The sequence below is a fragment of the Chiloscyllium plagiosum genome, unplaced genomic scaffold, assembly GCF_037043375.1.
Source record: "Chiloscyllium plagiosum isolate Xiang-an unplaced genomic scaffold, Cpla_swu_hap1 HiC_scaffold_13, whole genome shotgun sequence".
Taxonomy (NCBI): domain Eukaryota; kingdom Metazoa; phylum Chordata; class Chondrichthyes; order Orectolobiformes; family Hemiscylliidae; genus Chiloscyllium; species Chiloscyllium plagiosum.
Genome location: NW_028270151.1, coordinates 80,308,497 through 80,327,132, shown reverse-complemented (window position 1 = coordinate 80,327,132; position 18,636 = coordinate 80,308,497). Strand labels below are relative to the sequence as shown.

Here is an 18,636-nt window from a genome sequence, read left to right as displayed (position 1 = left end):
TCCAGCCCTACCCCTCTACCCTGTCCCTACATAACCCTGCATTTAGCCATGGCTAAAGCACCAATTGCACATATCTTTACACTGTGAGATGAACCCAGAGCACCCAGAGGAAACCCAGGCAGATATGGAGAGAATGTGCAATGCCACAGACAGACAATCATCTGAGGCTGGAATCAAAGCCAGGGGCTGGGCACTTTGAGGCTTAAAGGACCCCATACCAACAACCAGCAGAACAAATGTCATATACAAAATACCCTGCCAGGACTGCATTGGACAATAGGCAGGAAACTAGCTACCAGGATACATGGGATCAACTAGCCACCAAAAGACATGACCAACTATCACTAGTGTCCTTACACACAGATGGAGAGGGACACCAGTTTGACTGGGATAATACATCCTGGGACAGGCTAATCAAAGACATGCACAGGAATTCCTAGCGACCTGGCATTCAAACCGGAATTCCATTAACAAACACATTGATTTGGACCCCATTTACCAACCTCTCGGAAACAGAACCGGAAGTGATGTCACCAAGCACAACAGACCAAGACACAGAAATAACAAGCGGAACAGAATACCAGCGCTTCACCGGAGGCTCACTGATGATGTTACCTAGCATGGTGAGGAAACGTCTGAGAACAAACCTATCAGCTCAGCGAGCAAACTTACAACCCGATCCATGGGTTAGTTCCTTAAACCAGTAAAACAGAATAGGTTACAAAGCAGATATTACAGCAAACAAACTGACTTCCATGCAGGACATAAAAGAGTCACAGCAATGTATATACACAGCACATGGAATCCCTAAAGTCAACTCTCTGAAAAGCAAGCTGCACATCGCTGACTGGACATACCCGTCTCACAGTTCTTGCCAGTGAAGCGATACAGACAAATGCACTGATAAGTTCCGTGAGCCTCCTTGCAGGTTCCACCATTCCGGCATGGATTAGACGCACAAGAGCGGAGTCTTTCTGAGAGAATGGAGAAAAAATTATTTCATTTGAAGATGACTTATTCTCAATTTCAAAGGGTGTGTGTTTGGCGATTCTCTGCAAAGTGTGCAGGGCAAGAAAAGATTCTTGCTGTAGCAGAACCACATTACTTAAAAAAAAATCCATGCTCTGGGTGATGGAGTGCTGTCAAGGGATAAAACGTCCCCATGTGCACCCAAACATTCCCATGTCAGATACAGCAGAAATCAGAAAGTGTAGAAAAACGTTGTCCACTGATTGGCCAAACATTCCTCGGTCAGCTATGATACTATTTGGAAACAAAAGTAAACTTCTGTGTACGATCGTATCAAATAAGTATAACGTGGGGCTTGGCAACAAAAGTACACTCTCAGCTTTGATATAATATTATAGAACAAAGTCCTCTTAAACTACCCTTTACGTACTCCCTACCCAGATGGTGAATGGATTGGCTACAGAGTCAAATCTCTTTGCAGTTTCCCACCAAACCGCTACTAGTTCAGGTGCAGTATTGGTTAGATACAAAACAAACCTCTATCTACAAATAAATATAATAGCATAAGTTAGAGTCAGAATTTGACACAATGTAAAGATACCTCTATATTGATCTATGAAGAACTGTCAGGGGAAGCTAAGCATAATGAATATCCAAACTAGCAGTTCCCTGTATATTAGCACACAGACAGACCACAGTTTAATCTCAGCGCAGTGCCGTGTTGTATGAGTATAAAACTGAAAGGTTACATTTTGGGTTGCCTATTTATTCTTTCTGTCCTGTTATTAATTCAGAGCTGAACTGTAATCAGTTCCAGGCTGTGCCTGCTCGGAATTTTAAGAACAATGCTGCCACGGTCGACTTGGATAAAAAAACTGGTCAATAAATTGGACATTGGGAATCGTAGTCTGTACAAGGCTAAGAGTTGAACTGAAGTGTTAAAACTTTTGCTGATTTTTCATTGTTTTATTTTAATATTTTATCAGTTTTGGTTTGGAGCTGAGAACCGAGAACTGTGAACTGAAAAAGACCTTTGGACTGTAGGCAGCTTGTATTAAAACAAAACAGAAAAAAAACACACTGCCGTTTGATTGTGAGGCCAGACCTGGAAATCAATTGCAGCTTGGATCTTGATCAAAAGTTTCCCCAGATACCTCAACACTAGGGGGAGAGCAGATAGCAGATATTGGCCATTAATGAGGTCAGTTACCTGGAATTGATTCCAGCAAGTGCAGGATAGCTTCTCAAGTAGATGGCCAATGTTGTATGGTAACTGGGACCTGATGGGGAAATGGTCAGTCTGGTATGGAGAGGCCAGAGTTCCAATTAGGTTTTGGACTGTGTTTTCTGTGGAGGAGGAGTTTGCTTGCTGATGCTCTAGCATGAAGATTTGAAAGCTTTCTGCCTACCTTCCGTTGTGAACTATTGGAGGTTCAGAGAACAGAAACTAAGTTATGAGTGTCTCTGCCTTTATTGGAAAAGGTGGTTCCGATCACCATCTTCCAAAAAGCAATCAAGAAACAGTCATGTATGCTTGTGCAACAGTGCATTGTGACAACCACAAGCAATCTGGACTGTTTAATTGTTTTCTTTTGTTTATCCCTTAAATGTGTTTGTTTATCTGACAGTCGTTTGTGTGAATAGGGCTGAAAACAAATGTTTTTGAATTAAATAAAGTTATCAATTAGATTACTTTGTGGTTTAATTTTTACTTGCTAAAGTTACTGCATTGTTATTCAGTTATGAAATCTTTTGTTCAAACGACAAAGTAGTGTTGAGAATTGACTATTCGCAGAGTCTGGCTATTTAATAGCCTGGCTAGGATCCATTGGGGTAAACTTTGAGAGATTTCAAGGTTTTAGTTTTACTGTGTTGGGAATACAGAGGTAGGAAGGCTGATTTGGTTTGGCTTTCTGACTCTGTGACATAACAGAAGGAACAGTTTATGTTGAATATGAGAGTGTCAATAGACCACAGACTATGCTTCTGGAAGAGATGAAAAAATGAGTTAAAAACAGACCTTTCTCACAGCGTTGCCCGCTGAAGCCCGGTGGACACTGACAGGTATAGGAGCCATCTTGTTCATTGCAAGTCCCTCCTCTCTGACAGGGGTCAGAGTCACATGGGGATGGCATCACTGGAAGCAAGGAAAAGATTTTAGAGACACCTATCTAAACCCAATGTTGATATCAAGATGAACATTTATGGAATGCATGATGGAGTGTCAATATAAAACAAAATCGCAGTAGAAGCAGGCTAATTGGCCCTTACAGTCTGTTTCATCACTCAATAGGATTATGGCTGACCTGTTTGCATTTTCAATTTCACATTCCCATCTACACTTGAGAATCATTGATTTTATTGTCTGAAGGGTCTTCTGCCTGAAAAAAATATTCAATGATCCTGCCTCCACCCATTTCTGAGACAAAGTGTGCCAAAGTCACACAATCTTCTGAGAGAGAGAGAAAAATACTCTTCATCTCTGTCCTGAAAGAGCAACTGCTAATTTTATTTCAGTGTGCCAAGCTCTGGACTCACCCACAACAGGAGACATCCCTTCCTCCTCATCATCTTAAGACCATTCAGGATCTTATACACTTCAATGAATTCACTCCTCACTTGTCTAAACTCCAGTGGAAACAGGTCTGGCCCATCCAACCATATCCTTATAAGATATTCACTCCATTGCAGGTATCAATCTTCTGAACATCCTTTAAGCCAATGCATTCACATCCTTCCTCAAATAAGGATACCAAAACTGCATAGTATGAGAGAGGTGGCTTCACCAATGCCCTGTGTAACTGAAGCATAACATCCATTCCTTTATGCTCAATTCCTCTTGTAATAAAGGATAGCTCCCATTAGCCTTCTTGATTACGTGCTGTACCTGTCCTCAACTTCTTGTGAATAGTGTACCAGAACACCCAAACCCCTCTGTCCCTTGGAATTCTGTAGTTATTCTCCATTTAAGTAACATCTGACTTTTAAAAAAATTCTCCTGTCAAGATGAACTACTTCTCATTTTCTCACATTGTACTCTATCTGCTAGATTTCTGCCCAATCACCCAGTCTCCTGACTGCAAATTCTTTATCTCTCTTTCACAGCATAGTTTCCGACCTGTCTGTGAATTCAGGTACCACTCCTTCGCTCGGCCAATCTAAGTCACTGAAGCACAAAATTGAGGCCCAAGCCCAAAATCTTTGAGACTCCTCTCATCAGGATATGGGCCGGGTGCTGGCAGGTAGGATGAGATTGGGTTGGGATATCTGGTCGGCATGGATGGGTTGGACTGAAGGGTCTGTTTCCATGCTGTACATATCTATGACTCTATAAATCAGTCAAAGACCAATCTATGCATACTCTGTTTGCTTCCAGCCATTTGATGTTTCATCATTATAGATAAACACCATGAGTGCTTATTTTCCACAATAACACTGATGGGGCATCTTATCAAATGCCTCCTGGAAATGCACTCATACTACATTCACAGGGCTTTCCATTATCCACAACATATTTTATTCCTTCAAACAACTTTAATAACCTGGTTAAATATGATTTACCTTTGACAAAACCATGTTGCCCCTTCCCAATGACTTGAATTTTTCTAGTTTCCCTTTCCATAATCTCTTTAATGGCCAATTATAACACTTTCCTCAGGGGACAGGCATCAAGTGATCTACCCTATAGCTTTCTGTTTTCTGCCTCCAGCTCCCCTTGAATAGAATAGTTATGTTTGCTACTTTCCAATCCAATGGAACCTTTTCTTAATCCAGGGAAAATGGGAAAATCAACACCAACACATCCACTATCTCATTAGCCGCTTCTTTTAAGACCCTAGGATGAGGTCCACTTTGACCTGGACACTAGCTCCATCTATATGCTTTGTACCACTTTCCTCATGATTGAAATTGCACAACATTTCTCTTTCCATCCCACCTCCCGATTTAAATAATTACTGGAATGCTTTATTTTTTTTCCAAACAGTGAAGATAGAAACAAGATATTTGTCTTTTTCATCCACCCTTTCCTTATTATCTCCTTTTCATTCCCCATTCTTTACATATTCTTTTCCTTTTTAAATTCCTGTAGAAACAATCTAACTTCTTCCTCCTAATTAACCTTTTGGTCATTCTCTGCTGCGTTTTATATTCCGACCAATCATTTGACTTGCCACTCATCTTCCTGCAGTTGTATGCTTTTTCCTGAAGACTGATGCTTTCCATAATTTCTTAACTAACCATGATAGTAGGTCATCCTTTAAGAATGTGTCTTGATAATATTAATATGTTTATTCTGAGTTTTCTAAAATATCACTTTAAATGTCTGCTACTGTGTGTCTATTGATCTATCCACCTGCTGAGTACACAAGCTCATTTCAGCTCCCACAGCTTTCATGCAGTTATTTACATTTCACACACTAGTCTTAGACCCAAATTTCCTACTTTCAAACTGAGTGTAAAATTCCATCATATTGTGGAAGTGTGCTGCTACATCTGGGTGCCTTAACTCAGAGGTCATGAATCAATCTTGTCACGTTACATAATACTAAGTCAGCAATCTGTTGCTGGCTGAATCTCACTTCGCACACACCTTATCTCCCCTTACAAGGGGACAGTACAAACTAAGGTCACAATGCATCCAGTAACTTTATTTTAAAAGTGCAGCAATTCCTTCCATAATCTTTGATTTTAAAGCTGTCCTTTTCCAATGCCAGCCCACAATCAAGTATAAAGAAAATCTAAGTTATGGTCTTTACACTACTCAAATCAATGTCACTTTCCAATTTCAGGAACCAGGTAATCTCTAACTGTTTCACAAATGCTGTCCACAAATAACAGCATTACCACTCCATCATTATCTGGCTTCCTATTTTAAAAAAAATTAATTCACAAAGACGGGGGCATCTTTGGCCAAGCCAGTATTTACAGCCCATCCCCAATTACCCAGAGGGCAGTTAAGAGTCAACCACCTTGTTGTGGGTTTGGAGTCACATATAGGCCAGCAATGTCCTTCTGTAAAGGGCATTAGTAAACCATATGGGTTTATCCAACAATTGACAATGGATCCTTGGTCATCTCACACTCTTAATTCCAGATAGTTATTGAATTCAAATTCCACGATCTGCTGTGGTGGGATTTGAACCCTGGTCCCCGGACCATTACGTGGGTCCCTGGGTTAAGAGTCCACTGTTAACACCACTAGGCCATTGCCTCCCCAGTTTTCTTGAATGTCATATACCCCTCAATGTTCAGGACTCAATCCTCATCATTCTAAAGCCATGTCTTCGTAACAGCTACCAGATCATATTTGTTAACTTCAATGTGTGTTGTCAACTTGTTTACTTACAATGAATAATGCACACTTTCTTTTTTGCTCTCCCACTCTCTGACTCTCTTTTCCTATATAACTATTTTCTTCTCTTACCGTGTCTCTACTCTTTGATGTACCATCAGGTTTCCATATTTGATCCCTTCCCCCCCCATTGTTTAGTTTAAAACCATCTCGACTTCCCTAGTTATCAAAATGGGATGTGTTAGTGGTTTCTCCAATTAGAATGTGTTACAGCAATAGATGGAAATGGTTCAAACTTTGCACTTCAGTCACATGATATGTAGCCAGTTGTTTGGAATGTAAATACAGACATATAAACTTTACAGTACACTTGGGAAATAGTCATTGACTATGGTACAGCAACACTCTCACCTCTTGGTCAGCAGGCTGTGAATTCATATCCCAGTCTGATACATAATTGAGAATGACACTTCTGTGCAGTAATGAGGTAGTTCTGAACTGTAGAAAGTAGTGCCTTTTGGAAGGAGGTGTTAAACTGAGGCCCTTTCTGTTCTCTCAGTTGGTTTGGTGGCTGGTTTGTGATGCAGAGTGACACCAATCATGTAGGTTCAATTCCCACACTGGCTGAGGTTACCATGAAGGATTGCCTACTCAACCCCTCCCCCCCGCTGAGACATGGTGACCCTCAGGCTAAACAACCACCAGTCATCACTCCCTATTGAATGAGCAACCCCAATGGTTTGGTAAAACTATGGCAACTTTACCTTTTACATGAGTATAAGATCGAATGCCAAAGAAGAGCTGCGGTGTTGCCTGCTTAGTATTTATCCTTCAACCAGCTTAATAATAATAAGATATTATCATCTTGTTATTATCATGCTGTTGCTTGTGGGAGCTTGTTGTGTGCATGTGTGTGGCTTTTCCTACATGACAACACTGTTTACCTTCAAAAGTACCTCAGTGGTTGTGCTGTGCTTTGGAATAGCTGAGGTCATGAAAGGCACTGTATGCATTTCTCGCAGATCAAGCGGCAAATTTCCATTCAAGTTGCAGCGTTGTGAGTTGAGAAGCTGGTAGCATTGACAATTTGTAATGTGATGCTCTGCATTACCACCAGGGGGATATACTGGCAGTGTTATGTGAATTCCTACTGTAGCGTTTTCAGGAGTCTCCAAACGTATTACTTATTATAATGCAATAAAATTATTGAGACCTCCTAACTTTTTCTGTTGCTATACGTTTGTGATGGTAGTCAAGTTTTGATACATCCATTTTCCACTCAGACTGCTTAATGTTGTGATGGGCAATATCTATTTCTCCCCCCGCCCCGGTGACACTGCTCCATTACCCATCTCCCCCGCTTACTGTCTTGAATACAAGAATCTGTACTTTTCAAAAAGTTGGAACTTAGAAGCATCTCCTCCTAGGTTACACTCCACTTAATCTGCTGATTTAAAAACCAGAGAATTCCATCCGCTTTCTCAGAGACCCCATGTAGCTGTGGTTGCCTTTTCTGGAGTTTCTCCCCATCTTCTCCTGAAGTAATGGCTGGAGGCCAATAACAACAGGTTGCATTTAAGTGGCACCTTTAATGCAATAGAACACCCTACAGCATTTGACATTAGTGTGGCACAGTGCACTAGAAATCAAGTTACATTAGGGAGACAAAATAAAAGCTTGGAAGTAAGTTTTAAGAAGTGAGGTGAGAGAGGGAAGTGAGTTAGAGAAGTGCACGGAAGGAATTAGATTAGATTAGATTAGATTAGATTAGATTACTTACAGTGTGGAAACAGGCCCTTCGGCCAAACAAGTCCACACCGACCCACCGAAGCGCAACCCACCCATACCCCTATATTTACCCCTTACCTAACACTACGGGCAATTTAGCATGGCCAATTCACCTGACCTGCACATCTTTGGACTGTGGGAGGAAACCGGAGCACCCGGAGGAAACCCACGCAGACACGGGGAGAACGTGCAAACTCCACACAGTCAGTCGCCTGAGGCGGGAATTCTAAGGCTAGATAGCTGAAGGCAGGGCCGCCAATGATGGCGCATTTCAAATTGCAAATGCTCCGAAGACCATTATAAGCGGAGTATGGATATCCCAGAGGGTTGTGGGACTGCAGGAGATTACAGAGATTGGACAGGCCAAGTGCATGGAGGGTGCTCAAAACATAGATGATACCTTTAAAATCATGGTGTTGATTTACCAGGAGCCAATGTAAGTTAGTGGACTGCGATATAGTGCAAGATATCAGACCATTTAAGTATACAGCAGGTAGAATGTGGGAGATCTGTCATGATTGAATTGGAATAGTCAAGTTTAGAAGTAACAAAGGCAGGAATGAACGATCCAACCGCAGAACAGTGGAGACAGAAGCGCAGTCAAGAAGAGCAATGTCACAGGAGTCAAAGGTAGTCTGAGTGACGGTGCAAATATGTGGTTGTTACAAGGCCATGAAAGCAGAGCTAACCAAAGTGAACTGGCAAATTAGTTTAGGAGATTGATTAATAGGGAGGCAGTGGCAGACATTTAAGGAAATATTTTAGAACACACAGAATAGATACATTCTAATAAGACATAGAAATTCCAAAAGTGAGGACACAACATCCGTGGTTAGCCACAAATGTTAAAGGTAGTACTCAACTTAAAGAAAAAGCATTTACTTGCTAAAAAGATAGATGGCAGATCAGACAAAAAAAAGCAAAGGAAAATGAAAAGATTATTAAGAAAAACATCACAGTACAATAGAAAACTAACTGGAAACAGATAATGAGAGTTGTGATAGATACTTAAGAAGTAAAAAAATTGATAAAGTGAGTGGAGGTCATCTAATAGAAATTGAGAATAAAGGGATAGTGAGAGAATAAAGAGATGACAAATAAATTTAACAGGTATTTTGCATCAGTCTTCACAATGAAGGATAAAAGTAACATTCAAGAAATAGCTGTCAATCATGAAACGGAAGGGAGGAGAAACTGAAAAAATTGTTCTTTAAATAAAGGAAATCTGCCACCCTTACCCAGCCTTACATACATGTGATCCCAGATCATTGCAACGTGGTCGACTCTGGACTGCCACTCAGTCGGATCCCTAGCCTTCCCCTGCCCCACTCCTCGCTGATGAATCAGTACTCTTCATGGAGAGACCCACTTGAAGGGATCACAGAGGGGACTTCAATGTCCAACACCAAGAGTGGTTTGGAGGCATCACTGGGGACCAAGCTGTTTGAGTCCTAAAGGACATGGCTACCAGACTGGGTCTGTGGACGTTGCTGTGGGGACCAACATGAGAGAAGGAAGGTCAGGTTGAGCTCAAAATGGTAGCATATTTTCTCTCTCCATAGATGCTGTCTGATTTGTTGAGTTTCTCCAGTATTTTCTGTGTTTATGATTTAGAATAAATCTGCCTTGCTATGTTACATAATCCCTCTGTTGTTCCATATTCCTCCCATGAACTGGATCCCCGTCCCGTAAACAATTCACTGATCTGCAATCCCACAATTGAGACAGCATGGTGTCACTCCATGGTGTGGAATGTCTCAGTCCAGACATGAGAAAGAATTGGAACCAGGCTGAGGCAGCACTGGGCTGCTCATCACTCAACTGCACTCAGACAAAATAATATTCAGAAAAGAAGGAACTATTACTGCTGGTGACAATTCATTAGAATCTCTATGCTGTATGTTGTTTTTTCACAAGCTTATCAAAAAGCTGCTTTGGTTTAAACCTAAAGTTAGTTAGATATGTGAACTAGAGATTCCACCCTTCTCCCTACCCCGATAACCTTTGACTCCGTCACTAGTCAACAATCTGCCTTAAAAATAGTTAATGACCCTACTTCCACCACTCTCTGCTGAAGAGATTCTGAAAATTCTGAGAAAGTGTCACTGAATCCAGAATGTTAACTCTGATTTCCTTCACAGATGCTATTTTCATTTCAGAAGATTCACAAGCTTCCAAGAGAAAATGTTTCCCTGTATTTCAGTCTTAAGTTGGAGAGCTCTTATTTTCAGAGTGTGTTCCCTAGTTCTATTCTCTCCCACAAGGGAAAACATCTTTTCCACACAATCAAATCTCCACACAATCTTATATGGTTCAATAATATCACCTTTCATTGTTCTAAACTCCAAATATAGTACATTCGCTGGTTCCCTGTATTTATTTTGCTTCTCACTTTCTCTATGAATGCTAGTAAATTAGTTGAATATGATTTACCTTTCACCAAACCATGGTGACTTTGCCTGATACCTTAAGATCTTCTAAGTGTCCTACTATTAACCCCTTAATAATAGATTCTAGCAATTTCCCTGTGACAGATGTTAGGTTAATTAGCATGTACATTTCTTCTTTTCTGTCTCTCTCTTTTCTTGACTAGAGAAGTCACATTCACAATTTTCTAATCTGATGAGATTTTTCCAGAATCTAGGAAATGTTGGAAACTTTACATTAATTCATCCACTATCTCAGCAGCCACCTCTTCTAATATCCAACTTTGAAGTTCCTCTGCACCAGGAGATTTGTCAGATTTGAGCTCTAATAAATTTCTCAATACTCTTTCCCCAATGATTGTAACTATTGGATGCTCCTAAACTCTTTCAGGTTCTGATTCACAATTATTTCTGGGATTTTGTTTATATCCTCTAGAATAAAAAGGTGCCCTTATTTTCCATTATTAGTTTTTCAGTCTCCGTTTCCAAAAGGCCAATGCTCATTTCATGCATTCTTTTTTCTTTTTAAATGTCTATAGAAGCTCTTACAATCTGGTTATATATTTTCAGCTAGTTTTCACTCATACTGTAATTACTCCCTCCTCATTCATCTTTTCATAATTCTTTGCTGTTCTGCATATTCTGCCCACTCTTCTGATCTGCCACTTATCTTCATGGAATTATATGCTTTTTCTTTGTTTAATGCTATTTTTAACATCCTTAAGTTAACCTGGGTGGTGCTTCCCTTTCCTAAAATCTTCCTTTCTCACTTTAATTCTGGGTATTCTGAAACATCTGCTTAACTATCTGCCATTGAATCTCTACCATCCTATCCCTTTACCTCGTTTCCCAGTTCAATCGAGTCAGCTCTGTTCTCAAGCCCTTGTAATTGCCTTTATTTAAGACACTAGTCCTCAATCCACTCTTCTCTCCCTCAAATCGAATATGAAATTCAATCATATTATGATTACTACCTATGTGTGCCTTTTCAATGAGGTCACTTACTAAGCCCATTTCATTAAGTCAGCAACAGGAAGACAGTAGAGAGCAGGAATGATTTTTGGCCTCGGGGAACATATGTAATGCACTTCCCCACTGGATTCCTGCTTCTCCTGTTATATTTTAATGACCTAAACCCTGGTGCACACAATTTCAATATTTGACACAGCTTATCCATTCTTGTGAGCAATGTGAAACATGAGAAGGATTGCTTAAAACTTCCAAAGGGCGTGGACAACCTAATGGAATGGCTGGACAGAAGAAAGTGGATGTGGAGCAATTCAAGGTAGGAAGAATAAGGATTGACGATAAGAGAGTTGTGAATGTATGGAATGCATTGCCAGCAGTGGTGGTGGAAGCTGAGTCATTAGGGACATTTAAGCGACTGCTAGACATACACATGGACAGCAGTGAATTGAAGGGTGCGTAGGTTAGGCTATTTTATTTTAGATTTAAAATAATCCTCGGCACAACAACGTGGGCCGAAGGGGCTGTTCTGTGCTGTACTTTTCTATGTTCTATGATATAAGAAAAAGTACAGCTTCAAAGGAGATGTAGGATCAAAGCATCCCAGGTACATATGTCATGAAGTCATTGAAGTTGATAGACATGTAGAAAGAGCAGTTAATAAAGCATACAGACCCTTGACTTTATTTATTGAGGCACAGGCAAGAAAGTAACCTTTAATTTGTATAAAACACTAGTCCGGAATCAGCTGGAACATTAAGTCCAGTCTCAGCACCGCACTTTCGGAAGGATGTGAAGACAATGGTCAAGTGCAGGGGAGCATCATGAGGGTTCAGAAGAGATTTACCAGGATGTTGTTGGGTATGTAAGGTTTGAGTTATAAAGAAGTTTATAAAACAATGAGGGGCATGGATAGAGTTAATAATAGTTGTCTTTTCTCTGGGATGGGGAATTTCAAGACATGGGACACATTTTTAAGGAGAAAGGAGAAAGACTTTTAAATACACAAGCAGCAAATGTTTTTACACAGAGAATGTGGAGTGATCTTCGCGGGGAAGTGGTGGTTAGGAGTACAATTATACCATTTGGATAGGAAAGGTTTGGAGGGATATGGGCCAGAAATGGATAAATGGGACTAGTTTCGCTTGAGATTAAGTTTGGCATGGACTGGTTGGACTGAAGGGTCTGTTTCCATGCCGTACGACTCTATGATTGTATGAAAATGGCTGCAGGGATGAGACACTTCACTTTGGAGACGTTATCCTAGTTTTCCTTTAAAAAGAGAGGGTTTATATAAGATATGACTGAGGTATTCAAATTATGTGGGGTCTGAATGGAGTAAGTAGGGAGAAAATGTTCTCACTTCTGAACATGTTCGAACCCAGACTCCACCGGATTAAAGCAATTAGCAAAAAGATGCAAAGTCAATATGAGAACAAAACCTTTTTGTACAGTGAGTGGTTAGTTTGCTCTGCCTGACAGTGTAGTGACGCAGGTCCAAATGAGGCATTCAACAGTGAATTAGATTGGTAATTGAAAAGGAAGAATGTGCACAATCATGGGGAGGAAGTAGGAGAATGGCACTAAGTAAATAGCACTCAGTACTTTCAGATAGTAGGCACGATGGGCCAAACAGTCTCTACACCAGACTAATGTGGTGATTTATAGGTAAATGAACAACACTGGAAAGACTAGCATTTTTCCTCATCCCTAATTGCGCTTGATGAGGTGATTACTGGCCTTGTTCAATCACTTGGGATGTCACTGCACCCAAAGTGCTGTTAGTGAGTGAGCTTTTGGAGTGTGACCCAGTGACAGTGAAGGCACAACACTACAGTTCCCAGTCAGTATGGTGTGTGGCTTGGAGGGGTAGTCACTTATGCTTGGTGTCCCCATTGTTCAAGGTGGTAGAGGTCACGAGTGTGGAAATGAACTGTGATTTATCTCATGTCTGCTGACACCAATCCAGCGCCTCACACTGCTACTCATTAACATCTCACCCCAGCGTCCCGTCTCAATACAACTGAGATTAACCCAACCGTTTGTTGCTCCTCTCTGACCCTGTGGTTTATTACAGACTAATGTCTGGGTGCATTTCTCCATGTTTCCAAGTGTGAAATGGATGAATACACAACTCACAATCTTTCCCACTGGGTCCTTGGGGGCAGATACAACGGTAGGTCCCTCCATATTCAGTGCAGGAAGCGCCATGTGGGCATTGATGGTGGGCATTGCAGGGCTGGAGCACCTCTGTTGGCAAAGGAAGACAAATCCTTTAAGTAACAGTGCAGGATGCTAAGTGCAGACCGTGGCCTGATCGACTTCTGGTGAAACGGTGTTTTTTTGATTCGTGCAAAGTGTCCTCAAGAGTCAGGTGACACAATCAGTTCCCCAGTGAATTGGCCACACCCATCCTTCGCATCACGGAATGAACAGCAAGAACTGAATTTCTCATCTGCTTTTTTTTTTGTTGGAGTGAGGGGACTAGGAAAATAACAAAGAGCAGCATAAGGACAGATGCATTTCTACTGTTGGGCAATTCCAACCCAACAGTGGAATGTGTGTTTGACTGGCCTCCATTAGGGGGGAGTTGGACTTCTGGCTGTTTGGATTTTAACCCCAATGGGGAAGCTGCCTCTTGCTGGCTACGGAGGATGAGGTGCGCTCAGAGGAGGAGATGGGCTCTTTGCAGCAGACAGTGTGGTTGCTAGACCAAGAGGTTCCAAGACCCGAAGAGGGTTGAGCAGGCAACAAGGGTAGCTCCAACAATCAACACTGAGGGATTTCCACACCCTCTCCAAGGGGTCCGATGGCTTTCCCTCTTATTATTGTTTGTTTAATTTTAATATACACCTCCATTTGAAGGTGCCCTCCCAGTCACTGTACTGCCTCAGCAGCGCTCACCTCTCCCAGTGGCACTGCCATTCAGTCCATCAAGTTCACACCAACCCTTTGAAGAGTGTCCCACCCAATCACTGTCACCCTGAATTCCCCATGGCCAATCCATCTAACCTGCACATCGTTGGACTGTGGGGAGGAAACCAGAGCACCCAAAGGAAACCCACGCAGACACAGGGAGAATGTGCAAACTCTGCACAGACAGTTGCCTGAAGGTGGGATCGAACCCAGGTCCCTGCTGCTATGAGGCAGCAGTGCTAACCACTGAGCCACTATGTCTCCCTGACACATGGCCCCCAGTCAGTGAGTCCCTACTGGATTTGAGCTAAGATGGTGATATTGTCCATGCACGGGGAGGGTTTGACCCCGTTGCCTCCACTATCTGGAATCATTGCCTTCTTAGAGCTGCACCCATGCTGTTAGTCTCAGCAAAATGTACAATACAGCATTCAAATAAGACAAAGGAGACAGGCCAGCTCTTCCTGACTTCAGAGTTGATTGAAAAACATATTCAGATTCCCACCCGCTGATTAAAGTTGCACTATTGCTTTTTCTATACAGCAGTTGGGTCCAATTGCAGATTCATAGGGTTGCTTAACATAAATCCATTGAGAACAGCTGATACTCTCAGCTGTGTGAACAGCTGAAAATACAGATCTACTGAAGTCCAGCCCAGACTTCTCACAGTACATTTGAGGACAGTAAAACGCTCACACGTACCATTCTCACAGTTACGGCCGGTAAATCCTTCAGGGCAGTCACAGAGGTAGCCATCGTCGTCATCATTCTCTTTGCATTTGCCCCCGTTCTGACATGGACTTGGCCGACAGACACTTGGGATGACAGTGGGCCCACCTTTGGTAAAAGCATCAAGAAATGTCATGGAACGGAATCTTCCAATTAGGACCAAATCCAGCTGTATTGTTCCAACTGGTTTTCTTCAGTGGACATGGCAAAACCAAGCCTCATAAACGAGTACAATTCATCCAGTATCACAGACAGCCATAAATACACAGGAACATCTGTGCAGTTTTTATACTGTATCAATTACACAACATCAGCTACTGTCTGCAATATAAATCATTCTCTTTAACATATACAAGTGCTGCTATCCAGTGCAATATACATAGTGTCTGTTACCTACTCTTAAGAGGAGTAACGGAGTGATAATTGACAGGTAGGAAGGAAGCTACAGAGAAAGGAACTGCAGAGAAAGGCAGAGCAGGCTCAGTTGGTTAGATGGTCTAAACCTGCTATTTCTTGTGTTAGGAGAGCAGCTGTTTGCTTAGAGACACTACCCATGAATGAAGATTGACAGACAGAGGCTGAGCTTCAATGGTCTGTTTCCAGGGAGTTGAGAATGGTATGGGTGGTAATGACAGCCACCAGGAGCCTCTTCAGATGATCAACTACCTACTGACCCACTGGACACTCCTTATTCTTGACTGTCCTAATCCACCCTTAACGATTTGGTCTCTGGATCATATGCTGCAGACATATCCAAAATCTGCCTTGCAGCTACACACGAAATGCATAAGACAGGAGACCGATGGGGTTTAGTCAGAGTCAACAGTTACATTAACTTAAATTCGATTAGATTAGATTCCCTACAATGTGGAAACAGGCCCTTTGGCCCGACCAGTCCACACCGACCCTCCGAAGAGTAACCCACCCAGACCCATTTCCCTGTGACTAATGCACCTAACACTATGGACAATTTAGCACGGCCAATTCGCCTGACCTACACATCTTTGGAGTGGGAGGAAACCGGAGCACCCGGAGGAAATCCACGCAGACACGGGGAGAATGTGCAAACTCCACACAGGCATCCAAGGCTTGGCCAGCGCTGACACTAATCAGAGTGAATGAACATGCAGCTTAATGACTTGGACTGTCTTTCTGCAGCTGCGTGCACGATGGCCTGAACACATGGAACAGTTCTGGTTTATTCAGTAGCACTCGTCAAGCACAAGTGACTCCTTTCTGTCAAGACACAGCAGGTGTGCAAACAGGTCTTCATGCAAGTGTGAAAAGGATTCCCAGACAAACACCATGACACTGTTGTCCTGCCAAAGTCCCCAGTGTTGTTAGACCTGCCACCAGACCCGAGGGGTGGCTGTTTAGTGGCAAGCCAAATCCACTCCAAACATGATGCCCATCCGAGACCCAGCTACCAGAGCCCCCATAATGCTACAATGAATGCCACATTGCTACCAGAGGTCTCCTCTTACCTGTCTCACAGTGCTTTCCTGCGTATGCCGAAGGGCACAGACATGTGTAATTACTGACCAGGTCGATGCACTCCCCTCCATTCAAGCACGGGTTGGAGTCACAGATGTTAGTCTCTATCATAAAGGAAACAGCATTGTTATGACCTAACACTCAATAGTGAGATCCTCTCACACTAAAACTACTCCTGAACAACACATAGTTATCACAAATTACTCTGCACTGTACTCAGCATTGTAGGTGATATTATGACATCCACCAGCAAGAGAAATGTCTTAGAGTGCCCTGGGACAAGTTGAGTCAACTTAGAGAGAGAGAGAGAGAGAGACTCTCACCAGTCCACCTCATAGAATCCCTACAGTGTGGAAACAGGCCATTTGGCGCAACAAGTCCACACCAACCATCCAAAGAGTAATCCACCCAGACCCAGTCCCCCTACCCTATATTTACTCCTGACTAATGCACCTAACCTACAAATCCCTGAACATTATGGGCAATTTAGCATGGGCAATCCAACTAACCTGCACATCTTTGGACTGTGGGAAGAAACCCATGCAGACACGGGGAGAATGTGCAAACTCGACACAATCACCCGAGGCTGGAATGGAACCCAGGCCCCTGGCGCTGTGAGGCAGCAGTGCTAACCACTGAGGTACCGTGATTTATGAAATGCACTGGTTGTATCACCTTGGCCAATGGAAGGTGTGGTCATCCCCAAAAAGGAATAGGTTTCTGCAGAGAAATGTCTGTGACCCTAACGCTGACCCTCAAACTCTCCCAGGGCAGGTACAGAGGGGAAGAGATCTGCTCTGCCTGGTCATTGCCAAGGATTGTTGAGAGCTGTCTCCAATTTTATGACAACTGAGTGCAGAGACACACACAGATTGAAGGGGAGAGTAAAATCCAAGTGAAGGACAGAAATGTGGAGGCACAGGGAGGCATTGTGTGTGGGACAGAGCTAATAACAGGGAGAGTAGAAGAGGGAGATCAAACAGACAACTGTCAGCTAGGGGTCAGTGGTAGTACTCTCATCATGGAGTCCTGACGGCTGTAGGAACAAATTCCATTTCAGATACTTGAGGTTGACATCCCTGTGCGGCACTGAGGGATACTGTACTGTAGGAGGCGCCAGATCGGATGTTGAACTGAAGTTGTATCTGCCTCTCACGTGGACATAAAGTTTTCCAACAGTCAGTATAAAGACAAGCAGGAAAGTTGTCCTCATTAATCTTGGCAGTATTTCTCAATCATATAAGGGCACATTGCTTCATGAGGGATCTTGCTGTGCAGCCATGAGCTATCATGTTTCCTACATAAAGCATTGACTAAACTATGGAAACTCTTGACTGGATGCGAAAAGAATGGAAGGTTTGGAGATCATGAAAGGCCCGATAAAAATGTAAGCACGTCCCTTCTTCCTTAATCCAGAGAGAAAGAGAAATGGTGACTTGAAAAGATAGTGACTTGAAAAGATAGAAATTGTCTGAGGAGAGAAGGCGAGGAACTCACCATTTTCACAGTTCTCCCCAGTGTAGCCCTTCTGACAGATACACACTGCAGTTCCATTGTCTGCCTCACAAGCACCACCATTCAGACACTTTCTGGTGTTACATAAGGAGTCAGCTGTAACCGGAAGACAGGACAGCAGTCAAACTGGTAACATCTCGTTGCAAAATGTTGAGTGGGTCTCAACCTTTGTTTGCATGTCACCTGCCACCAACCATTTTGTCAAAAACTCTGGTTTTACCTGCAGACCCCCAAACCTTCTCAGGCAAGTCACTGTCTGGACTGTCCACACTTTCACCTATTGCCGATTAAGTAGCTTGTACATAAAATAAACATAAACTGCTAATATCTTAATTCTAATCTCATTTTTTTCAGAACGCTTAATGATTATTTTTGAAACTATCTAGATAGCCTTTGGGACACATTCCACCAACTGGGAAACATTGTTGTAGCCAATTTCACTTTCAGTCTGAAATAGACTGAAACATCTTAGTCAAGATTAGAGTGGTGCTGGAAAAGCACAGCAGGTCAGGCAGCATCCGAGGAGCAGGAAAATCGACG

At 42.4% G+C, this 18,636-nt stretch overlaps 1 protein-coding gene across 2 annotated transcripts in view; it reads right to left on the bottom strand.

Annotated features, from left to right (window-relative positions):
• Positions 1 to 18,636, bottom strand: part of sned1 (sushi, nidogen and EGF-like domains 1) — a 167,787-nt gene that overhangs the window by 50,563 nt on the left and 98,588 nt on the right. The window contains exons 8-13 of one of the 2 annotated variants that reach the window (XM_043701803.2): positions 18,079 to 18,192; positions 16,572 to 16,685; positions 15,061 to 15,195; positions 13,582 to 13,692; positions 2,990 to 3,106; positions 858 to 974 (exon numbers count right to left, since the gene is read on the bottom strand). In XM_043701803.2, the coding sequence (XP_043557738.2) occupies positions 858 to 974; positions 2,990 to 3,106; positions 13,582 to 13,692; positions 15,061 to 15,195; positions 16,572 to 16,685; positions 18,079 to 18,192 (708 nt within the window). The remainder of the gene's footprint in view (positions 1 to 857; positions 975 to 2,989; positions 3,107 to 13,581; positions 13,693 to 15,060; positions 15,196 to 16,571; positions 16,686 to 18,078; positions 18,193 to 18,636) is intronic. The other variant, XM_043701804.2, reaches the window with a different exon arrangement.